The 18986-nt window shown below is 47.5% G+C and overlaps 1 protein-coding gene and 1 pseudogene across 1 annotated transcript in view; one reads left to right on the forward strand and one right to left on the reverse strand.

Moving 5' to 3' along the window:
- LOC144326681 (uncharacterized) overlaps positions 1–18986 on the reverse strand; it is a 47035-nt gene that overhangs the window by 19871 nt on the left and 8178 nt on the right. Inside the window, 4 exon segments of the mRNA XM_077923423.1 lie at positions 7194–8189; positions 11246–11252; positions 16471–17352; positions 18031–18157. Coding sequence (XP_077779549.1) covers positions 7194–8189; positions 11246–11252; positions 16471–17352; positions 18031–18157 — 2012 coding nt within the window.
- Positions 188–1290, forward strand: LOC144327084 (uncharacterized; annotated as a pseudogene).

Raw genomic sequence — 18986 nt, forward strand, 5'->3', positions numbered from 1 at the left:
CAGCCCTGTTCAGGGAAGTTTTTAATATGTGACATATATTTTTATCTTTGTTGGAAGCCGCCCAGAGTGGCTGGGGAAACCCAGCCAGATGGACGGGGCACAAATAAATTATTATTATTATTATTATTATTATTATTATTATTAAAGATAATATTAGAAGATTTTGAGGAATATTCTGGATTATTATTATTACAAAGCTGTTCAATTAAAAAAAATACTAGAAATTGCAGTTGAAAACAAACAAAAGTGGATCAAATTTGAGGATGAGGCAAACAATGGCGCAGGAAGATTTGGAATTTTAACAAATAATGTAATCAAAGATTTGAAATCTGCAATAGGCCCCAGGAAATTGGCATTAAGTATATGGAGGAAATGGCAACCTTTATGGTTTATGGTTAAAAGGGATTTCTCTAAGTGCACCCTTAGAAAGTATTTATGAGGTAACAGATGATCCCAAATGGTGGGAAATTCTAAACGCTAAGGGATATCATATAGTCAAAGGTACGTATAGAGGAGAATCCTTAAAGTCATTGCAGGAAGTAATAAAAAATAGAGGTAACCAATATTGCTTAAAAATTGGAGGACTTTACAACAAGAGACAGGAAATAGGAGTTTAGAAGAGCCAATAGAGGAACTATACAAACGAATGGAAAAAAAACAAAACAAGGAATGACAGGTAAAATCTATAAGAGAATGATTACAAATAAGAAACAGACAACCCAACTTATTCAAAAGATAAGTAAGGAAGAACAAGTTAGCGAAGCAACGGTTGAAAGGATAATGAAAGGAATAGGTGAGATTAAAGTAAGCAAATTTAGAGAGCTGAAATTAAAATTCTTTCTAAAATGGTACAGAACTCCAGCCCAGCTTGCTAATATGGTAGCAGGATTGAATTCTAGCTGTTGGCACTGTAAACAAGCCAAGGGATGGTTTTTCCATATGTACTGGTAATTCCCAGAGGTAAAGGAATTCTGGGGGAAAATCCTAAAGGTTATTAATGAATTTTTTAAAATGAAGCTTTTAATAGATTTTGATTTCATGACAATGGGTAGACTTGGAAACATGGCTATAGAGAAAGGTGACCAGTTTACCTTCAAAGCTATGATATTAGCGGGAAAGGCAACGATAGCTTTAGGTTGGAAAGAGAGAGGAAAATGGACAGTAGAGGCATGGAATAGTTATTTGTTTGAACTTATTCAGTCGGAGTCTCTATGTGGGACAAGAAGCTACAATTAGAACTGGATATGGAACAACTGATTGGTTCAAAATTGGGAAAGGAGTATGACAAGGCTGTATAATGTCTCCCTGCTTATTTAACTTATATGCAGAATTCATCATGCAAAAGGCTGGGCTGGATGAATCCCAAGCCAGAATTAAGATTGCCAGAAGAAATATAAACAACCCCAGATATGCAGATGACACAACCATGATGGCGGAATGTGGGGAGGATTTAAATAACCTTTTAATGAGGGTGAAAGAGGAGAGCGCAAAATATGGTCTGAAGCTCAACATCAAAAAAACGAAGATCATGGCCACTGGTCCCATCACCTCCTGGCAAATAGAAGGGGAAGAAATGGAGGCAGTAAGAGATTTTACTTTCTTGGGCTCCATGATCACTGCAGATGGTGATAGCAGCCTCGAAATTAAAAGACGCCTGCTTCTTGGGAGAAGGGCAATGACAGGCCTAGACAGCATCTTGAGAAGTAGAGACGTCACCTTGCCAACAAAGGTCCGTATAGTTAAACTATGGTTTTCCCAGTAGTGATGTATGGAAGTGAGAGCTGGACCATCAAGAAGGCTGATCGCTGAAGAATTGATGCTTTTGAATTACAGTGGTGCCCCGCAAGATGAATGCTCGCAAAACGAAAAACGTGCAAGACGAAAGGGTTTTTAGGTTTTTGCATCGCTTCGCAAGACGATTTTCCCTATGGGCTTGCTTCGCAAGACATTTCGTTTTTCTTAAAGCCGCTAAGCTTTAAGCTCTAGGCTTTCCTAAGAGTCAAAGGTTTCAAGCTACTTTGGGAAGAATCCTGCTTACTGCATTTGACGTTTTGGAGGGAAGTGTTCCAGCCCCACTCGCATTGTGTACTCGCTACATTGTGTACGATACAAGGAGGCAATTGCACAACCGGCCCCTTTCTGCCAGCGCCCCTCACTCCCCCCTCCCATCTCTGCTCCTCGCATTTTTCAGTTTCTGTTTTACAGAAAGACTAGCTGTCACCCGATACAAGAAAGTCCCCCTCTCCTTTTTACTTTTCCATAGCGCACCGCGAGTGCCGCATGCAGCACCTCCGCCTGCAGCCCTAAAGGACACCCGGAGACTTCCTTCCAACATGCAGAGGCAGTTAGGATCCGTGCCGCGCGCAAACCGCTTTCACCGCCAATCTATCTATGCGGCAGCGGGGAATCTAATAGTAATAGCAATCAATACATTACAGTATTAGCGTCCGGAAACACAGCCGGTGGTGATGCTGCCCTGCACCGCTTTGAAAAGTTCCTAGGCTTCAGCCTTAGAACTGGGAGGGGACTTGGCGGCGACACCCGGCTCGGGGTGGGATTTCCCCGTCTGCACTCTTAGCGCGCGCGGTGACCACTAGATCCCGAGAACGGCAGACTGGGCGGGAGGGGCATGAGAAGTTTTGCCTGCCCATCTCCGAGGAAGCGGGGGAAGATGATCCCTGTCAAGGGAAGAAGGGGGCACCCATTTGCCAGCAGCCGGTGCCCCCGAACCGAGGCTGAGGGTGGCGCCATCGCCTGTCAAAGTGACCACAAAGGCGAGCTCCGGTCGTGCGGCCGAGGGAAGCCCCGCTGTGGGTCGTCCAAAGTCAGCCCGAGCACGCCACTCACCTAAAAGGCATGGAGGGACCGCGCGAGGATCCTGGTGCAGAGGAGGCTCCTGCAGCAAAATAAAGGCAGTCGGCAGCTGGAGGGCTCCAGGACCCGGAGCTGCAGCGGGGCCGTCGATGGCGTTGCCGGAGACTCCTCCCTCTGCCTTCCTCCTCTCCGCCTTCGCCGCCGCTTGCCCTGCCTGCGATCGGCCGGGCTCATCGCTCCACTCTGCAGAGCGCTGCGCAAAGGCGCAGCAGGACAGGTGTCCGAGGACGCTTTGGCTGAGCGCGCCCCGGGATCGGAGGTGTGGGGTGCTTGCTGCAGATCTTATCTTCCGGGATCGCTGGAATGGCGGCGGTCAGGGCTTGTGTTATGTAAGCGCGTCAGGAGGGACTGCTTAAGAGGCCGGACGAGGCTTATGCAATGGCCAGATGCTCCCTAGGGGTCGAGGCTTGCAGTTGCGGGAACGAGTTTATACCTGTAGCCGCTAAGCCGCTAATAGCCGTGCTTCGCAAGACGAAAAAACCTGCAAGACGAAGAGACTCGCAGAACGGATTAATTTCGTCTTGTGAGGCACCACTGTATGGTGCTAGAGGAGACTCCTGAGAGTCCCATGGACTGCAAAAAGATCAAACCTATCCATTCTTAAGGAAATCAGCCCTGAGTGCTCAACTGGAAGGACAGATTGTGAAGCTCAGGCTCCAATACTTTGGCCCCCTCATGAGAAGAGAAGACTCCCTGGAAAAGACCCTGATGTTGGGAAAGATGGAGGGCACAAGGAGAAGGGGACGTCAGAGGACGAGATGATTGGATAGTGTTCTCGAAGCTACCAGCATGAGTTTGAGCAAACTGTGGGAGGCAGTGGAAGACAGAAGTGCCTGGTGTGCTCTGGTCAAAGAATCAGACACAACTAAATGTTGTTTAAACAACAACAATTCAGTCGGACATTGTTGCAGTCATGTCACAGGAAACAACTACTGGAACAAAAGACATTCAGTGGAAACTAAAGACGCTATGCCCGTGGCTGAGAATAATTGTTTGAACCCTTCCAATGGGTATGGGGGGGAAGGGAAAGGAAAAAACTGTATGGGAAATTTAAAAATTGGAAGGAGATAATATATGTATGTAAAAAATCCTGAACTCGAATAAAATAAAAAAAATTTAAAAGAAAGTAATGCAAAACAGATTAACCCGTTCCAGACTTTTAAAAACAACTCCTAAAACAGCAATTTAATATGAATTTTACTATCTAATGAGACCATTGATTCATAAAATGAAAGCAATAATCAATGTACAGTACTATAAAATAAAGAAAACAGTACTGTACATTAAAAGTAAAATTAATTTTTGTCCTTACCTGCACTGATGATAGACATTGTTGTGGCAAAAATAAAAGCACCAAATATTAGCTCCAAGTATCACCTCAGAACACTACAATTGGAAATGGAGGGCTTTTATTACAATGGGGGGGGGCACAAATTATCAGCAGAACAGTGAAAACAAAAGGAAAAAGGCTTTGATTCCAATGCAGGGGGACACAAATTAGCAGTGCAACAGTGAAAACAGAAGCTCAGGAGCACGTTCGGCTTCCGAAGCAAAGTTCGCAGACTGAAACACTGACTTCCAGGTTTGCAGCATTCGCGTTCAAAGTTGTTCAGGAACTAAGCTGTTTGAAAACCACTGTATATAGATATGGTTGCCATATGTACAGAATTGCAAGTAGCGTCTGGGAGGAAATGCTGAAATGTCCGGGAAAATCTGGACGTATGGCAGCCCATGTCGCAATTGTAGATTTCGGCAAACTTCACTTAAAATAGATTCCCAGTTCCTTCAAGCCCTCCTCATAAGGCTTGGTTTCAGACCCTGGATGATCTGGATTGACTCCTCTGCATCATCTTCATGAAATTTTCCCTTAGCATGTAACTAGCTGTAAACCTTACATTTACTTTCCCCAGTTGTTCCCATAAAGCAAAGTCAATGTTGTGTCCTACATCTCTGGCCCAGCTTGTCACTGATGATTTCATCATTGCATTCTTTGTGTCCCACTCAAATAATATGTTATACATTTTAGATACTATTTTAACCCTAGAGCCTAATAAATCCCTTTCAAACTGTGAGTTTTGTTCTGCAAATCCATTTTTTAATATCTAACTTAAATATTCCATTCAACTGATGGTAAATTGACGAGTCTCCCTCCCACCTAGAGGAAGAAGTTCCCTTTATAGGGACCCCACATACAATGAATCAATACCACACGGCCCTAAACCTAACCTCCCAATACGTCAACCTCAACAGGTAAACTATTGGTCTCCTGTGGTAAGTTTTACTGGACGGTTGGATAATATTGGCAAGAGCACCTGTAATCCCACAGTTACCACTTCCCCTAGAAGAATCACTTCCGTCCAAACCAGTAATAATAATAATAATAATAATTTATTATTTATACCCCGCCCATCTGGCTGGGCCTCCCCAGCCACTCTGGGCGGCTTCCATAAAAACCAAAAATACAATAAAATATCACATGTTAAAAACTTCCCTGAACAGGGCTGCCTTAAGATGTCTCTTGAATGTCAGGTAGTTATTTATCACTTTGACATCTGCTGGAAGGGCGTTCCACAGGGTGGGCGCCACTACCGAGAAGGCCCTCTGCCTGGTTCCCTGTAGCTTTGCTTCTCGCAATGAGGGAACCGCCAGAAGGCCCTCGGCGCTGGACCTCAGCGTCCGGGCAGAATGATGGGGGTGGAGACGCTCCTTCAGGTATACTGGACCGAGGCCGTTTAGGGCTTTAAAGGTCAGCACCAACACTTTGAATTGTGCTCGGAAACGTACTGGGAGCCAATGCAGGTCTTTCAAGACCGGTGTTATATGGTCTCGGCGGCCGCTCCCAGTCACCAGTCTAGCTGCCGCATTCTGGATTAGTTGTAGTTTCCGAGTCACCTTCAAAGGTAGCCCCACGTAGAGCGCATTGCCGTAGTCCAAGCGGGAGATAACCAGAGCATGCACCACTCTGGCGAGACAGTCCGCAGGCAGATAGGGTCTCAGCCTACGTACCAGATGGAGCTGGTAAACAGCTGCCCTGGACACGGATTTGACCTGTGCCTCCATGGACAGCTGTGAGTCCAAAATGACTCCGAGGCTGCGCACCTGGTCCTTCAGGGGCACAGTTACCCCATTCAGGACCAGGGAATCCTCCACACCTGCCCGCCTCCTGTCCCCCAAAAACAGTACTTCTGTCTTGTCAGGATTCAACCTCAATCTGTTAGCCGCCATCCATCCTCCAACCGCCTCCAGACACTCACACAGGACCTTCACCGCCTTCACTGGTTCTGATTTAAAAGAGAGGTAGAGCTGGGTATCATCGGCATACTGATGAACACCCAGCCCAAACCTCCTGATGATCTCTCCCAGCGGCTGCATGTAAATGTTGAAAAGCATGGGGGAGAGGGCAGAACCCTGAGGCACCCCACAAGTGAGAGCCCAGGGGTCTGAACACTCATCCCCCACCACCACTTTCTGAACACGGCCCAGGAGGAAGGAGCGGAACCACTGTATAACAGTGCCCCCAGCTCCCAGCCCCTCAAGACGGTCCAGAAGGATGCTATGGTCGATGGTATCAAACGCCGCTGAGAGATCCAGCAGAACTAGGAAACAGCTCTCACCTTTGTCCCTAGCCCGCCGGAGATCATCAACCAGTGCGACCAAGGCAGTTTCAGTCCCATGATGAGGCCTGAATCCCGACTGGAAGGGATCCAAGTATGTCTGTAATTATCTGTAAGTATGTCTGTAATTATCACAATCTGACCAATGCCCAGATGACTTAAGCTCTATATCGGACTCCTCTCCATGGGTTCCCCCCTGAATATAGAGCATGGTCCAATCCCCTGGACATTGTCAGACTTACAGAAGTCCTTCTCAAGGTCATGAATGAATCTGAAGAGGTGATTCAAGCAACAGAAAAGGAGATTCCTCCTAAAGACCAGGAAGAACTTTCTGATAGTAAGAGACAACAGTGAAAAGGAACTCCCTCAGAAGAGAGAGGACTCTCCATCATTGGAGGTATTTAAGAAGAAGTTGGATGGCCATCTGTCATGGATGCTTGAAATGAGTTTTTTTCTGCATTGGCGGGGGTTGGACTAGATTCCGAATCTACCATTCTATTATTCACCCTGCGGTGAGTTCTTGAATTGACTTTTACGAGTGAAATTTTATCCACAGTTCATGCGCTAATATGCTTTCATCCCTGTATGAATTATTTGGTGGGCCATGAGAGTTGCACTCTGACTGAAGCTTTTCCCAAACACTAAGAGGTTTTCTCTCCGGTGTGAATTCTTTGATGGGAAGCGAGATTGCGGCTGTGAGTGTACCTCTTCCCACATTCCAAGCACTGATAGGGTTTCTCCCCTGTATGAATTGTATGATGGGAAGTGAGACTGTGGCTGTGAATGAAGCTCTTTCCACATTCAAAGCACTGATATGGTCTCTCCCCTGTATGAATTTTATGATGGGTAGTGAGATTCCTCCTGTGACTGAAGCTCATTCCACAGTCCAAGCACTGATAGGGTTTCTCCCCTGTATGAAGTTTTTGATGGTAAGTGAGACTCCTCCTGTAACGGAAGCTCTTTCCACATTCCAAGCACTGATAGGGTTTCTCCCCTGTATGAATTCTTTGATGGGAAGTGAGTTTTTGCTTCAGACCGAAGCATTTTCCACAGTCTAAGCAGTGATAGGGTTTCTGCCCCGTATGGATTATTTTATGGGAAGTGAGACTGTGGCTGTGAATGAAGCTCTTTCCACATTCCAAGCACTGAAAAGGTTTCTCCCCTGTATGAATTCTTTGATGGGAATTGAAATGGGGGCGTCGACTGAAGCTCTTCCCACACTCCAAACAATGATATGGCTTCTCCCCTGTATGAATTCTGTGATGGGAACTGAGATGTTCTCTGTGACTGAAGCTCTTCCCACATTCCAAGCACTGATAGGGTTTTTCCCCAGTATGAATTCTTTGATGGGAAGTGAGACTTTCCTTCAGACGGAAGCATTTTCCACATTCCAAGCACTGATAGGGTTTTTCCCCAGTATGAATTCTTTGATGGGAAGTGAGATGTGAGCTTTGACTGAAGCTCTTTCCACATTCCAAGCACTGATAGGGTTTTTCCCCAGTATGAATTCTTTGATGACAATTGAGTTGTTGTCTGTGAAAGAAGCTTTTTCCACAATCCAAGCACTGATAGGGTTTCTCCCCGGTATGAATTCTTTGATGGGAAGGGAGACTCCGCCTATGACTGAAGCTCTTCCCACATTCCAAGCACTGATATGGTTTCTCCCCGGTATGAATGCTTTGATGGGAAGTGAGGCTCTTCCTTCGAATTAAGCTCTTTGTTTGATGGGAGGAGGATTGGGAGCTCTGACGGAGGTTCTCTCCACACTTTGAATATTTATCGGACCTCTCCGCTATGTGGATTCTGTTGTGGTTCCCCTTGTTCTTCCCTTCCGATTCATCACCATCTGCAATGAGGAGAGAAGCTAATTAGAGCCTCAGGAAGAAATGGAGCTCCACATTATTGAACAATGTTAATGAATGCTTGTGATAGAGGAAGAACTGAAGAGAGTTAGATGTGAGGCCTTACTACAGTTTTCACTGCCTTTGTTGGCTGGAATTGCTTGGCTTTTATCCGGGATAGATTTGTTTGGCTCAGTCATGGAGTCCACTCCATCTCAAAGGTCAGTCATCTCTTTGGTCAACAAAATGCAGACCGAAGCAAAAGCAAAAACATCAAACCTGACAGAAGTTACTTCAACTTCCCTAAAAACTTTCAAGCTGACATTTAAGAAGGCCTGCGCAGTTCAGGGAAATCTGGTCATTGTTTAAAAAGGCATGCCTAGATGAAGAATATTCACAAAGAAACCAGTTGATATCCCTCCATACAGGGCTCACGGTGAGGATGTTAGAATCCCAGATGCTGTTGGTCTCCATCCAAATAGTGGAGGTTCATCACATAGAGGTATGTATGGAATGTCAAAACTCATCTTATGATTCAACAGGGAGTTTTACCAAGAGGGTGCAAGATTCCCCGATTCCCCTCCTTGACTTCCTTATGCAGAGCTCTCTGGTCAGGATCCAGCAATCCCCATGCCTCAACAAACAGGAACATCTTCATTTGCACACTCCCCAACAGCATTTATCTCAATCTGGTTGGTCTCAATTTAAATTTATAAATCACTTTCTTCACTTGGAACCACCCTCCCATGTTCATGAGGAGACCAACTCTGTATTGTTTCATTGGGAACAGTAGAGGAAAAATGACTATGACTCACACTTAATCTAAGCACGACAGTCACAAGAGCTCCTGACTAGGCATTCGGCTAGGACAGGGGTCTGCAACCTTTAAGACAAAAAGAGCCACTTGGACCCGTTTCCGAAGGGGGGAAAAACTGGGAGCCGCAAAACCGGGAAGGTGACGTTGGGACGGTGCGTGACTCACGCACGCACTGCCCCCATGCGACGTCACAGCCAGTGTACAGCGCCCGCCACAGTGGGGAGTGTCGGGGCGCACAATGCGCCTCCCCCCCTCGCTAGTATCCGCCCCGGAGCCGCGGCAAAGCTGTAAAAGAGCCACATGCGGCTCCGGAGCCGCAGGTTGCAGACCCCTGGGCTAGGAGATGTTGAATGTACTCTGTTCCCTCCTCTCTCTCCTTCCCCCCCCAATTTAAACCAATTCATGAACTCAGAACTCATACACTGACCACTAATGATGAACCATATGTTATAGATATTCCTGTAAATTTATTCTGCTATTTTTGAGAATCATATGAGAAGATTATTTTTGAGAATCACATGAGAATTCATTTGAGAAATCATATGAGAATTTGATTTGAAAATCAAATCTACATATTTGTATCATTTATGAGACCTATATGATCCTTGTTTTTAAAAGAAAAGTAAAAGTTATTCCTAAAAGAAAAGAAAAAGGCAAAACACAGAGGCCCCATCTGTGATCAATCTATAAAGCAGGTTACTTTAAAGATCATGGCTTCTAGTGCTGCCTGATGGATCAGTCAGTTCTCTGACACTGGTAGGGCATTCAATCACAGTACAGGTTGTAGACATATTGAGCTGCCAATACATCGCAGTGGCCGTGGAACTGTGATGTATTCCTAGATCAAATTGCCTGCAGATGTCAAAGGCGCAGGTAGGAAGGCAGGTAGGTAGAGGAGCCCGAAAAGGTGCTCACCTTCTCAATCTCCATCCACCTGCCTGCCTCATCTCACCCCCAAGCTCAGCAAGCCCCGATACCTCTCCAGCCCCTTCCATCCATGTCCCCATCTCCCCTCCCCTGGGACTCACCAGATCCCTCGGAGGTCCCTGGGAGGGAACGCTCAGAGGCTGTGAGGAGGGATGCAGGAGACAACCTGACCAGGTCAACTGTCCATCTTCCTCCTTCCATCCTCGCTAGGTTTACAGATTCAGTCTCTTTCATCCTTCCTGAGGAGTCGGGAAGCCACCACAAGCTGCAGGGTCCTGGGAGAGAGGAAGAAACAAAGGGAGCCTCAGAGGCCCTGCAGGGATTCTCCTGCCCTAGATATTCCCCTGCTCCTGGAGAAGCACAAATGGGGCAGCCCCTTCCCAACAGAAACCCCATTTGAAACATCTCCAGTGATTCCCATTTAATCTGTTGGCACATCACCAAACTTCATAAGGATGGCATGGTATGCACACTAGTGACCTGAGAGTGGACCCCATTGAACTCAGAGGGGCTTATGGATAGAACTAGGTGCAAAAACCAGGCACCATCCTGTCCCCAACCTGAAAACTGCAGCCCCAGAGCATGGGCAGAATACAGCCGAGTAGCTATTACATGTAGGTGCCCCCACGTCTCAGTGCAAGAGATGCCTTAGCAGTTGAGCTGGCTGGGCCCCAAACCTCTTTCTGCTCATCATTAGAGCTGCTGAGAGACCCTAGAAGGTTGGGAATAGGATCTGGCTCCTGCTGTTTCTTAGCCACCTCCTCATTTTCCTTATTCACGCAAAATGGAGTCATTTTTGGTTGTGCTTTCTTTAGAGAAGCTCTCTTTGGAGCAGGGCCCGTGGCACTCGGGGAGAGACCAGAAATTTTGTAACCCCTCCAGGTCAACACCATCTTTTCCCTTAATTCCATATCATGTTTCCTTATACCATTTGTAGCAATTAAAGCTTTTCTAACTTTAGTCTGCAGCAACTTCTGTGTCATTCACTTAGTGTTCTGCAGAATGCGGAGGCTAGACTGGTGACTGGGAGTGGCTGCTGGAACCATGTAAGACCGCTCCTAAAGGATCTACATTGGTTCCCAGTATGTTTCCAAGCAGAATTCAAAGTGTTGATGCTGACCTTTAAAGCCCTAAACGGCCGCGACCCAGGATACCTGAAGGAGCATCTCCACCCCCATCCTTCAGCCTGGACCTGAGGTCCAGCACCAAGGGCCTTCTGGCGGTTCCCTCAGTGCAAGAAGAGAAGTTACAGGGAAGCAGGCTGAGGGCCTTCTTGGTAGTGGCTCCCTCCCCGTGGAACACGCTCCCATCAGATGTCAAGGAGATGAGTAACTATGTAACCTTAAGAAGACACCTGAAGGCAACCCTGTATATTATATGTGCTGGAAGCCGCCCTGAGTGTCTGGGGAAACCCAGTCAGATGGGTGGCAAGTAATATTATTATTATTATTATTATTGTTGTTGTTATTATTATTATTCACACAGGATTTTGATGGCGGTGGCAGCTTCACCCCAGTGCCTTGCCAGGGCAGGAGGGGCTTGGTCTTCCTAAAAATATTGAGCTGAGCAAGGCTGGATGCAGCTCCTGCCCCCAAGAGTGGCACATGCCAGTCTGTGCACTTGCTCTGCTGGGAGGGGGCAGATGTTTAACAAGGTTGGAAACCAGATCTCACCCGGCCCTAGGGACTCCTCCCAAGAATCCTGGGAGCCAGAATTGGTCCAGGACCCTGAGAGGTGCAAGGAGACAGCTTCAGCCCTGCTGCCCAAAGACTGCAATTCCCAGAGTGGTCACCAATCCCCCCTTCTTGCCAGGGAACTCTGGGAATTGTATTTGGGTAGATGGTGGGAGAGGGTCTCCCCTCCAGTCTCCACACTTGGGGGGGCTGTATCTCCCCACTCCACAGGGCTTCTCCTTCCTCGGAGTCCTTGGATGCTTCTCTGTGTTATGAAATGCCACCCTCCCCTCAATCTGAAGGGGGCTTATTTGCATGCCCTCTTTTTGTTGCCCCAAAGACCCCTCCCCAAAAAGGAAGGCAGCATCTTGATCCAAAGGAAGAAGAGAGTTGCAGACCTGCTGGACAGTCAGCCCCTCCCTGGCATGGCAGAGAGGAACTGGGGGCAGGACCCTCTGCTCCCTGACTTGGGGGTCTCCCCCCCCCATGCATGAGCTGAACGGGGGGCCCCTTGCCTCCTCCCTTGCAGCCCTGGGACCCCCTTCTCCTCGCTGCACCCCAAGGGGGAAGAGAGAAGAGACTCACCAGATTCCAGGAGGGGCACCGAGGAAGTTTTTGCAAAGCAGAGAGAACAAAGCAGCCTCCTCTTTGCTGGCAGGAAGGGACTGGGCAGGGAGGGGCTTCTGCTGGGGAGGACCTTGCCCTCCCCCGCCCTCCCCTTCCTGTCCTCTCTAGGAATGCCGCTCTGCTCCTTTTAACCCTTGGCAAGCCGAGGGCGCCCAGACCGCCCCTTTCTCCCTCCCTCTCCCTGCCTGCTTCGGCGCTCTAGGGGCTGCCCTCCCTCCTCCATCTGGGCCAACGACTCTGCATCAAGGGTCCCCCCATCTTATTGCAGACTGACGACAAGGGAGGTGGGCTTCCCCGTTACCATTCTGCCGTGTGCATCTGGATCCCAACTTTGAAATGACTAAATAAGTGAATGTTAACGCAGCCTTCTCAAGAGCACAGAGGGGGGGGCAGCTGCCCCCAAACAATGAAAACTGTTGTTTACTGAGTTGAATAGGATTCAGAATGCAGCAGTCTGATTGGTCCTAGAGCAATGCAGCAGTATGATTGGTCTGCAGGAGCCACCCAATCCAGCTCCAGATGGAAGTGAATCCACAACCTGATTGGCCTACAGGAGAATTCTGGAATTAGCCAATTACGTGCAGCTCATTGTTTAAATAATGTATATAAAGCTGATACTTTGGGGGAACTTTCATTCCTCCTCACCACTATGAGCTGAATAAAGAGCATGAAATCCACTCTCGAGTATATTTCAAAAATCTAGAAAAAATACATAGGGAACTGAGGTTCTGCGCACACACACCCCCCCAAAAAAAATCCTGGCTACTCCAGGAAGTGAAGACGCCAGGGATGAAGAGCAAGGTGTTCTCTCCAGGCTGCAAAACCCCAGAGCGCATTTTCATGAACACAAAGAGAATCTCAGCACCAAAGAACAAGATCCTGCAGTTCAGGATACAATTACAAGTTAGGCGTCAGTAGCTAAAAAGAAGTGGCAACTCAGTCACCTATTGGAAGGCAATTCAGTGTGGAATCCTAGAACGGCGGGAGATGGATGTGTTACCGGGGAATTGGTGGAGGGGGGGTGAGAGAGACACCCCCAGCCTTGCCTCTCCACAAAGAGCCTCCGCTGCACATTCTCAAATGTCGCAGTTCACTGATAAATGCATCTTATGTACTGGCTCAATGGGAAAACTTTAGAAATTCATAAGAAATCACATCGTTGAATCTTCTCAGTTCCAATGGCATGTAGGACCCAGGTATAAGGGTTGAGGTGACTGAGCCCAGCATAATCCCCCGAGATGTACAGTCATGGCTGTAGGGGCTTCCCAAGGTGATATCCTGCCCCAAGCATGTCAGACAGGCAATCATCTCATTCACCATGCCTACCCACCCCATAGTGGGACAAGACAAAGGGGTGTATTTAACTTGACTCAAGGACCAGGGAGGGACGTGGGTGGCACTGTGGGTTAAACCACAGAGCCTAGGACTTGCTGATCGCAAGGTCAGTGGTTCGAATCCCCGCAACGGGGTGAGCTCTCGTTGCTCAGTCCCTGCTCCTGCCAACCTAGCAGTTCGAAAGCATGTCAAAGTGCTAGTACAGTGGTGCCCCGCAAGACGAATGCCTCGCAAGATGAAAAACCCACTAGACGAAAGGGTTTTCCGTTTTTCGATGCGCTTCGGAAGACGAATTTCCCTATGGGCTTGCTTCGCAAGACGAAAACGTCTTGCGAGTCTTGCGATTTTCTTCGCTCCCCCCCCCCTTTTTCTAAGCCGCTAAGCCGCTAATAGCCTTTTAGCCGCTAAGCCGCTAATAGCCGCTAAGCCACTAATAGCGCTAATCCGCTAATAGGGTTGCTTCGCAAGACGAAAAAACCGCTAGACGAAGAGACTCGCGGAATGGATTATTTTCGTCTTGCGAGGCACCACTGTAGATAAATAGGTACTGCTCTGGCGGGAAAGTAAACGGCGTTTCCGTGCACTGCTCTGGTTCGCCAGAAGCGGCTTTGTCATGCTGGCCACATGACCCGGAAGCTATATGCCGGCACCCTTGGCCAATAAAGCGAGATGAGTGCCACAACCCCAGAGTCGGCCACGACTGGACCTAATGGTCAGGGGTCCCTTTGCCTTTTAAGGACCAGGGAACTGTAAATGCTTTCCTTTGCACTGTGATGAAGTAAGTGTGAAAGACTATATTTGAGTGACAGGGGCAACCACTGGATCTCAGGTTCTACCTGGGACCACACCTTTTCTGTGACATACCTATGATGTCTTGATGATGCTTCTGGAAATGTATGATGGGAAACTTTAAAATACTTATCTATCCATTGTTTGGGGCTTTTGGCTGCTTTGTCTTTGTGGTAGTGAGAAGTCTTGTTGCAACAATTAAGATCATGCCACCGGGCCGCTGTTTGGCTTCTATGTCCTGGCTGAAGTCTCTCGCTTGTGGCCCCCGACCGGAACCCATGGGAGCCAAGGTTAGGCAATTGTTTTTCCTCTTCTTTCACCACCCATCATAGCAGAGTAAGATTGTCTTCCATGAACATGGTCTCAGCAGTGAGTCCGTAAGTGACTATGGAGGCCAATTCTGGTTCCTGCTCTAAACAAAAAATCTGCCCTTTTCCCTTATGGGATACCCAAGAGACCATATAGAGTCCTTACGTAGGTTCCCCATTGGTAAGAGAAAATGACAGAGGCCAACCAGAGAATATTGAGAAGCAAAGCAACTAGTAAACCTGATCTTTATTGATCTGTTGCAATAGGGTGCCCCCTTCACACGCAGGAAAGGAGGAGGAACCCAGAATCAAGGTGTGCCTGCCCTTATATCTACATTTTAAATTCCCTGCCCTGGAGCTCAAGACCGCCCCTCCGTACATCATACATACATCACAGAAGGCGTGTAACCAAAGACCCCCCCCCCACATACCTACATCACAGAAAAGGCAGTCTACAGCAGAAATCTGAATGTGTTTTTCCTGGCTGCCAGGTTATCTGATTGTCTTTCCTGATAGTCTCTCACCCATTAAAATGCTGATTACTCAATTCCTGAGACAATGGGAAGGCTCCCTGACCCCCTCCCTCCTTGCAGAGAAAACATTTGGTCAGGTTGGGAATCAAAAATGATTTCAGGTCGGTCTTCCTGTGCTGATCTATGTACGTGCTTGGTTGGTGCATTTATGTACCACAGGGGCGTGGGACTTGTCGGTCTGTTCCCAACAGCAAGGGCTGGCGGACCAGCTGGCAGGGCTCCCTTGCCCGCTTGCTTGCTTACTGCAAGGCCACCTTAGTTCCTGGCACCCAGCACCCCCTGGCCAGCCCCAGAGGGACCATTCGCCTAGGGAGCTTGTAGCCAGGGCTGCTGCCACAAACAGCTGTGCAAGCCTTTGGGAGGCAGAGATGCAAGAGGGCATCCGAGGAGGGAGCGAAGGAAAGAGGGACGGAGGCCAGTGTTGCCTGGGGCACCCCTGAGCATCCTTCACGGCACCCCAGGGTGCCAGGGCACACTGGTTGAAAACCACTGCAGAATAGACTTTGTTTACGTCTTCAGGCTGTCAACTGTACAAAACAAATTTTACTACACTGTGGGCTTTATAAACAAGCCAGGAACCAATTCATCAAACCTATCTTGGTGAATTCGTCTGGTAAGTCTGATACCTTTTATCTCAAAGATCTCCTTGGAAGATAAATAATATAATCCTGGCTGTGGCAAAATTTCTCTCAGGGGTAATAAGAATTAGAAATTGACACGCTCTGGATAAATAAATAATAATAATGATGATGATGATGATGAATTATACCCCGCCAATCTGGCTGGGCTTCCCCAACCACTCTGGGCGGCTTCCAACAAAATATTAAAAAACAGTAATGCACCAAACATTAAAAGCTTCCCTAAACAGGGCTGCCCAGAAATGTTTTTCCTGTATCTCTGCTATATTTTGTTTTCAAAATTGATTTTGAGGGTCTTTGGACTGTGATAAAGTAAGTTTAGTGCTCCCACTACAGCTTTTTTCACATTCACTTAGAGGGTTTATCCACAGTGTGGGTTCCCAGATGCACAGTCAGGCCATCACTCCCACTAAAGCTTTCTCCACACCCTGTACATTGATATGGTTTCTCCTTGATGTGGGTTCTTTTGTGTAAAGTAAGGTGGTAATTGCGACTAAAGCTCTTTCCACACTCCAAACATTTAAAGGGTTTTTCCCCTGTGTGGGTTCTTTGATGTGCAGCAAGGCCTCCACTCTGGCAAAAGCTCTTTCCACACTCCATGCACTTGTGAGGTTTCACTCCTGTGTGGGTTCTCTGATGCACAGTAAGGTCACAGTTCCTATGGAAGCTCTTGCCACACTCCATGCATTTAAACGGTTTTGTCCACGTGTGGGTTCTTTGATGTGCAGCAAGGCCTCCACTCTGGCTAAAGCTTTTTCCGCACTCCATACATTTGTAAGGTTTCACTCCTGTGTGGGTCCTCTGGTGCTCAGTAAGGTCACTACTCTCATGGAATCTTTTCCCACACTCAATGCATATAAACGATTTATCCCATGTGTGTGTTCTTTGATGTGCAGTAAGGCTTTTACCATGTTTGAAACTCTTTTCACACACCATACATTTAAACGGTTTCTCCCCTGTGTGGGTTCTCTGATGTAAAGTAAGATGGTCACGTCGACTGAAGCTCTTTCCACACTCCATGCATGTAAATGGTTTCTCCCCTGTGTGAGTTCTTTGGTCCCCACCACGACTGAAGCTCTTTCCACATTCTAAACATTTATATGCTTTCTCCTCTGTGTGGATGCTGTAACATATTCTAGATTGTGATTGATACTTATATGGTTCACCACGCACTGGACATGTCTTCCTGCTGTTTCCTTCGAGATCTTGCGAATTCAGGGGTACATGGACATCAATGTCCTGAGTTGTGGTGGATTTCTCTTCCCCATTCATTGACTTTTGGGGTGCTTCTTGATTGGCAAACATCTCTTTCCATGCTTCATTCTCTGATGTCGCCATGGATGTCTCACTAATATTCTTATTATTCTGCCTATTACCTGTTTTGGGGGAGGGAGAAAAAGAAAATGCGTTTCAATTGCAAAGCAGAAGCAGATTCTCGTTAGGGATCAAGGCCAGTTCTCTGCTTCTCCGATTCTATTGTTTTCAAGCGTCTCCCCTTCCTTCTCCCCAAGCCCTGCTGAATCTGAGGTTAGCTTCTGAATATGCTACAATCTCAGGACGACACCAAAATTCCTGCTCCACCTCCCACTTGCTGTTGTTGGGATAAATTATAAAGAGAGGTTCCTACACTGGAGGTATCCCTCTCAGAAACCTGACAGGACACTTGATATGGTTAGTCAGCAGTCAAAGAAACTATTAGAGACAAGAAGGCTCCCTTCAAAAAATTGAAGTCTTGCCCAAATGAAGAGAACGAAAAGGAACTCAAATTCCGGTCACGAAGAGGGCAAGCAGACACCAAAGGATGCTACAGAAGACTTTCTACGACAGCCTTTCTCCACCTGTGGGTCCCCAGATGTTGTTGAACTACAACTCCCATCACCCCTAGCTAGCAAGGCCAGAGCTCAGGGATGATGGGAGTTGTAGTCCGACAACATCTGGAGACCCACAGGTTGAGAACCGCTGTTCTATGAGCTTCTGGTCCGGGATAGCCTGGCAACTGTTGACCATCTCTGCGCTGCACAGTTTATCTTAACAAGGGAAGAGGGGGTCCTTACCCAGAGAGACCAAGTTCCCATAATTCTCCATCGTGACCTCCCACTGCAGGGCTCTTTGGCCATGATCCAACAGAGCCCACTCCTCCTCCGTGAAAAACACAGCCACCTCCTCGAAGGTCAGTGGGCCCTGGGGAGAAAAAAAAGGGTTAGAAAATATTTGCTCCTCGCGACTGACGTAGAGAGAGCTGTGATTCTGGCATTGCATGCCTCGATGACCCGTTGGGTTGCTGGGGTTTATGCGGGCAGAACTCCAGTGAAGCAATAAGAGCACATCGTAGAAACATAGCCCCATAGAATTGTAGACTTGAATGGGACCTCCCCAAGGGTCTCCTAGTCCAGGAATCTCAGTTTAAGCTTCCATGACCGAGGAGCAACCTCCAATACGGAGGTTTAAAAGTATTCACCAAATGTTGCCTCCACACACGTAGTAATATATGTTCCATGTTTCACATATAGGTAAAGGACCCCCGGATGGTTAAGTCCAGTCAAAGGTGACTATTGGGTTGCAGCGCTCATCTCGCTTTCAGGCCGAGGGAGCCGGCATTTGTCCACAGACAGTTTTCCAGGTCATGTGGCCAGCAGGACTAAACCGCTACTGGCACAGGGAGGACCGTGACAAGTGCCAGAGTGCATGGAAACGTCATTTACCTTCCTGCCACAGCAGTATCTATTTATCTACTTGCACTGGCATGCTTTCGAACTGCTAGGATGGCAGGAGCTGGGACAGAGAAACGAGAGGTCACCCTGTTGCGGGGATTCGAATAGCTGACCTTCCGATCAGCAAGCCCGAGAGGCTCAATGGTTTAGACCACAGCGCCACCCTGGTGCCTTCTTTCACATATAAAACAAGATGGTATCTCTAAGCTTCTAAACAGTTTTTAAAGCCCAACAGCTTGCTCTTAAGTCTCTCTCTGTGACTCTTACTACTACTACTAGTAATAATAATAAATTTTATT

The sequence above is a fragment of the Podarcis muralis genome, chromosome 2 (genome assembly GCF_964188315.1).
Source record: "Podarcis muralis chromosome 2, rPodMur119.hap1.1, whole genome shotgun sequence".
NCBI lineage: Eukaryota > Metazoa > Chordata > Lepidosauria > Squamata > Lacertidae > Podarcis > Podarcis muralis.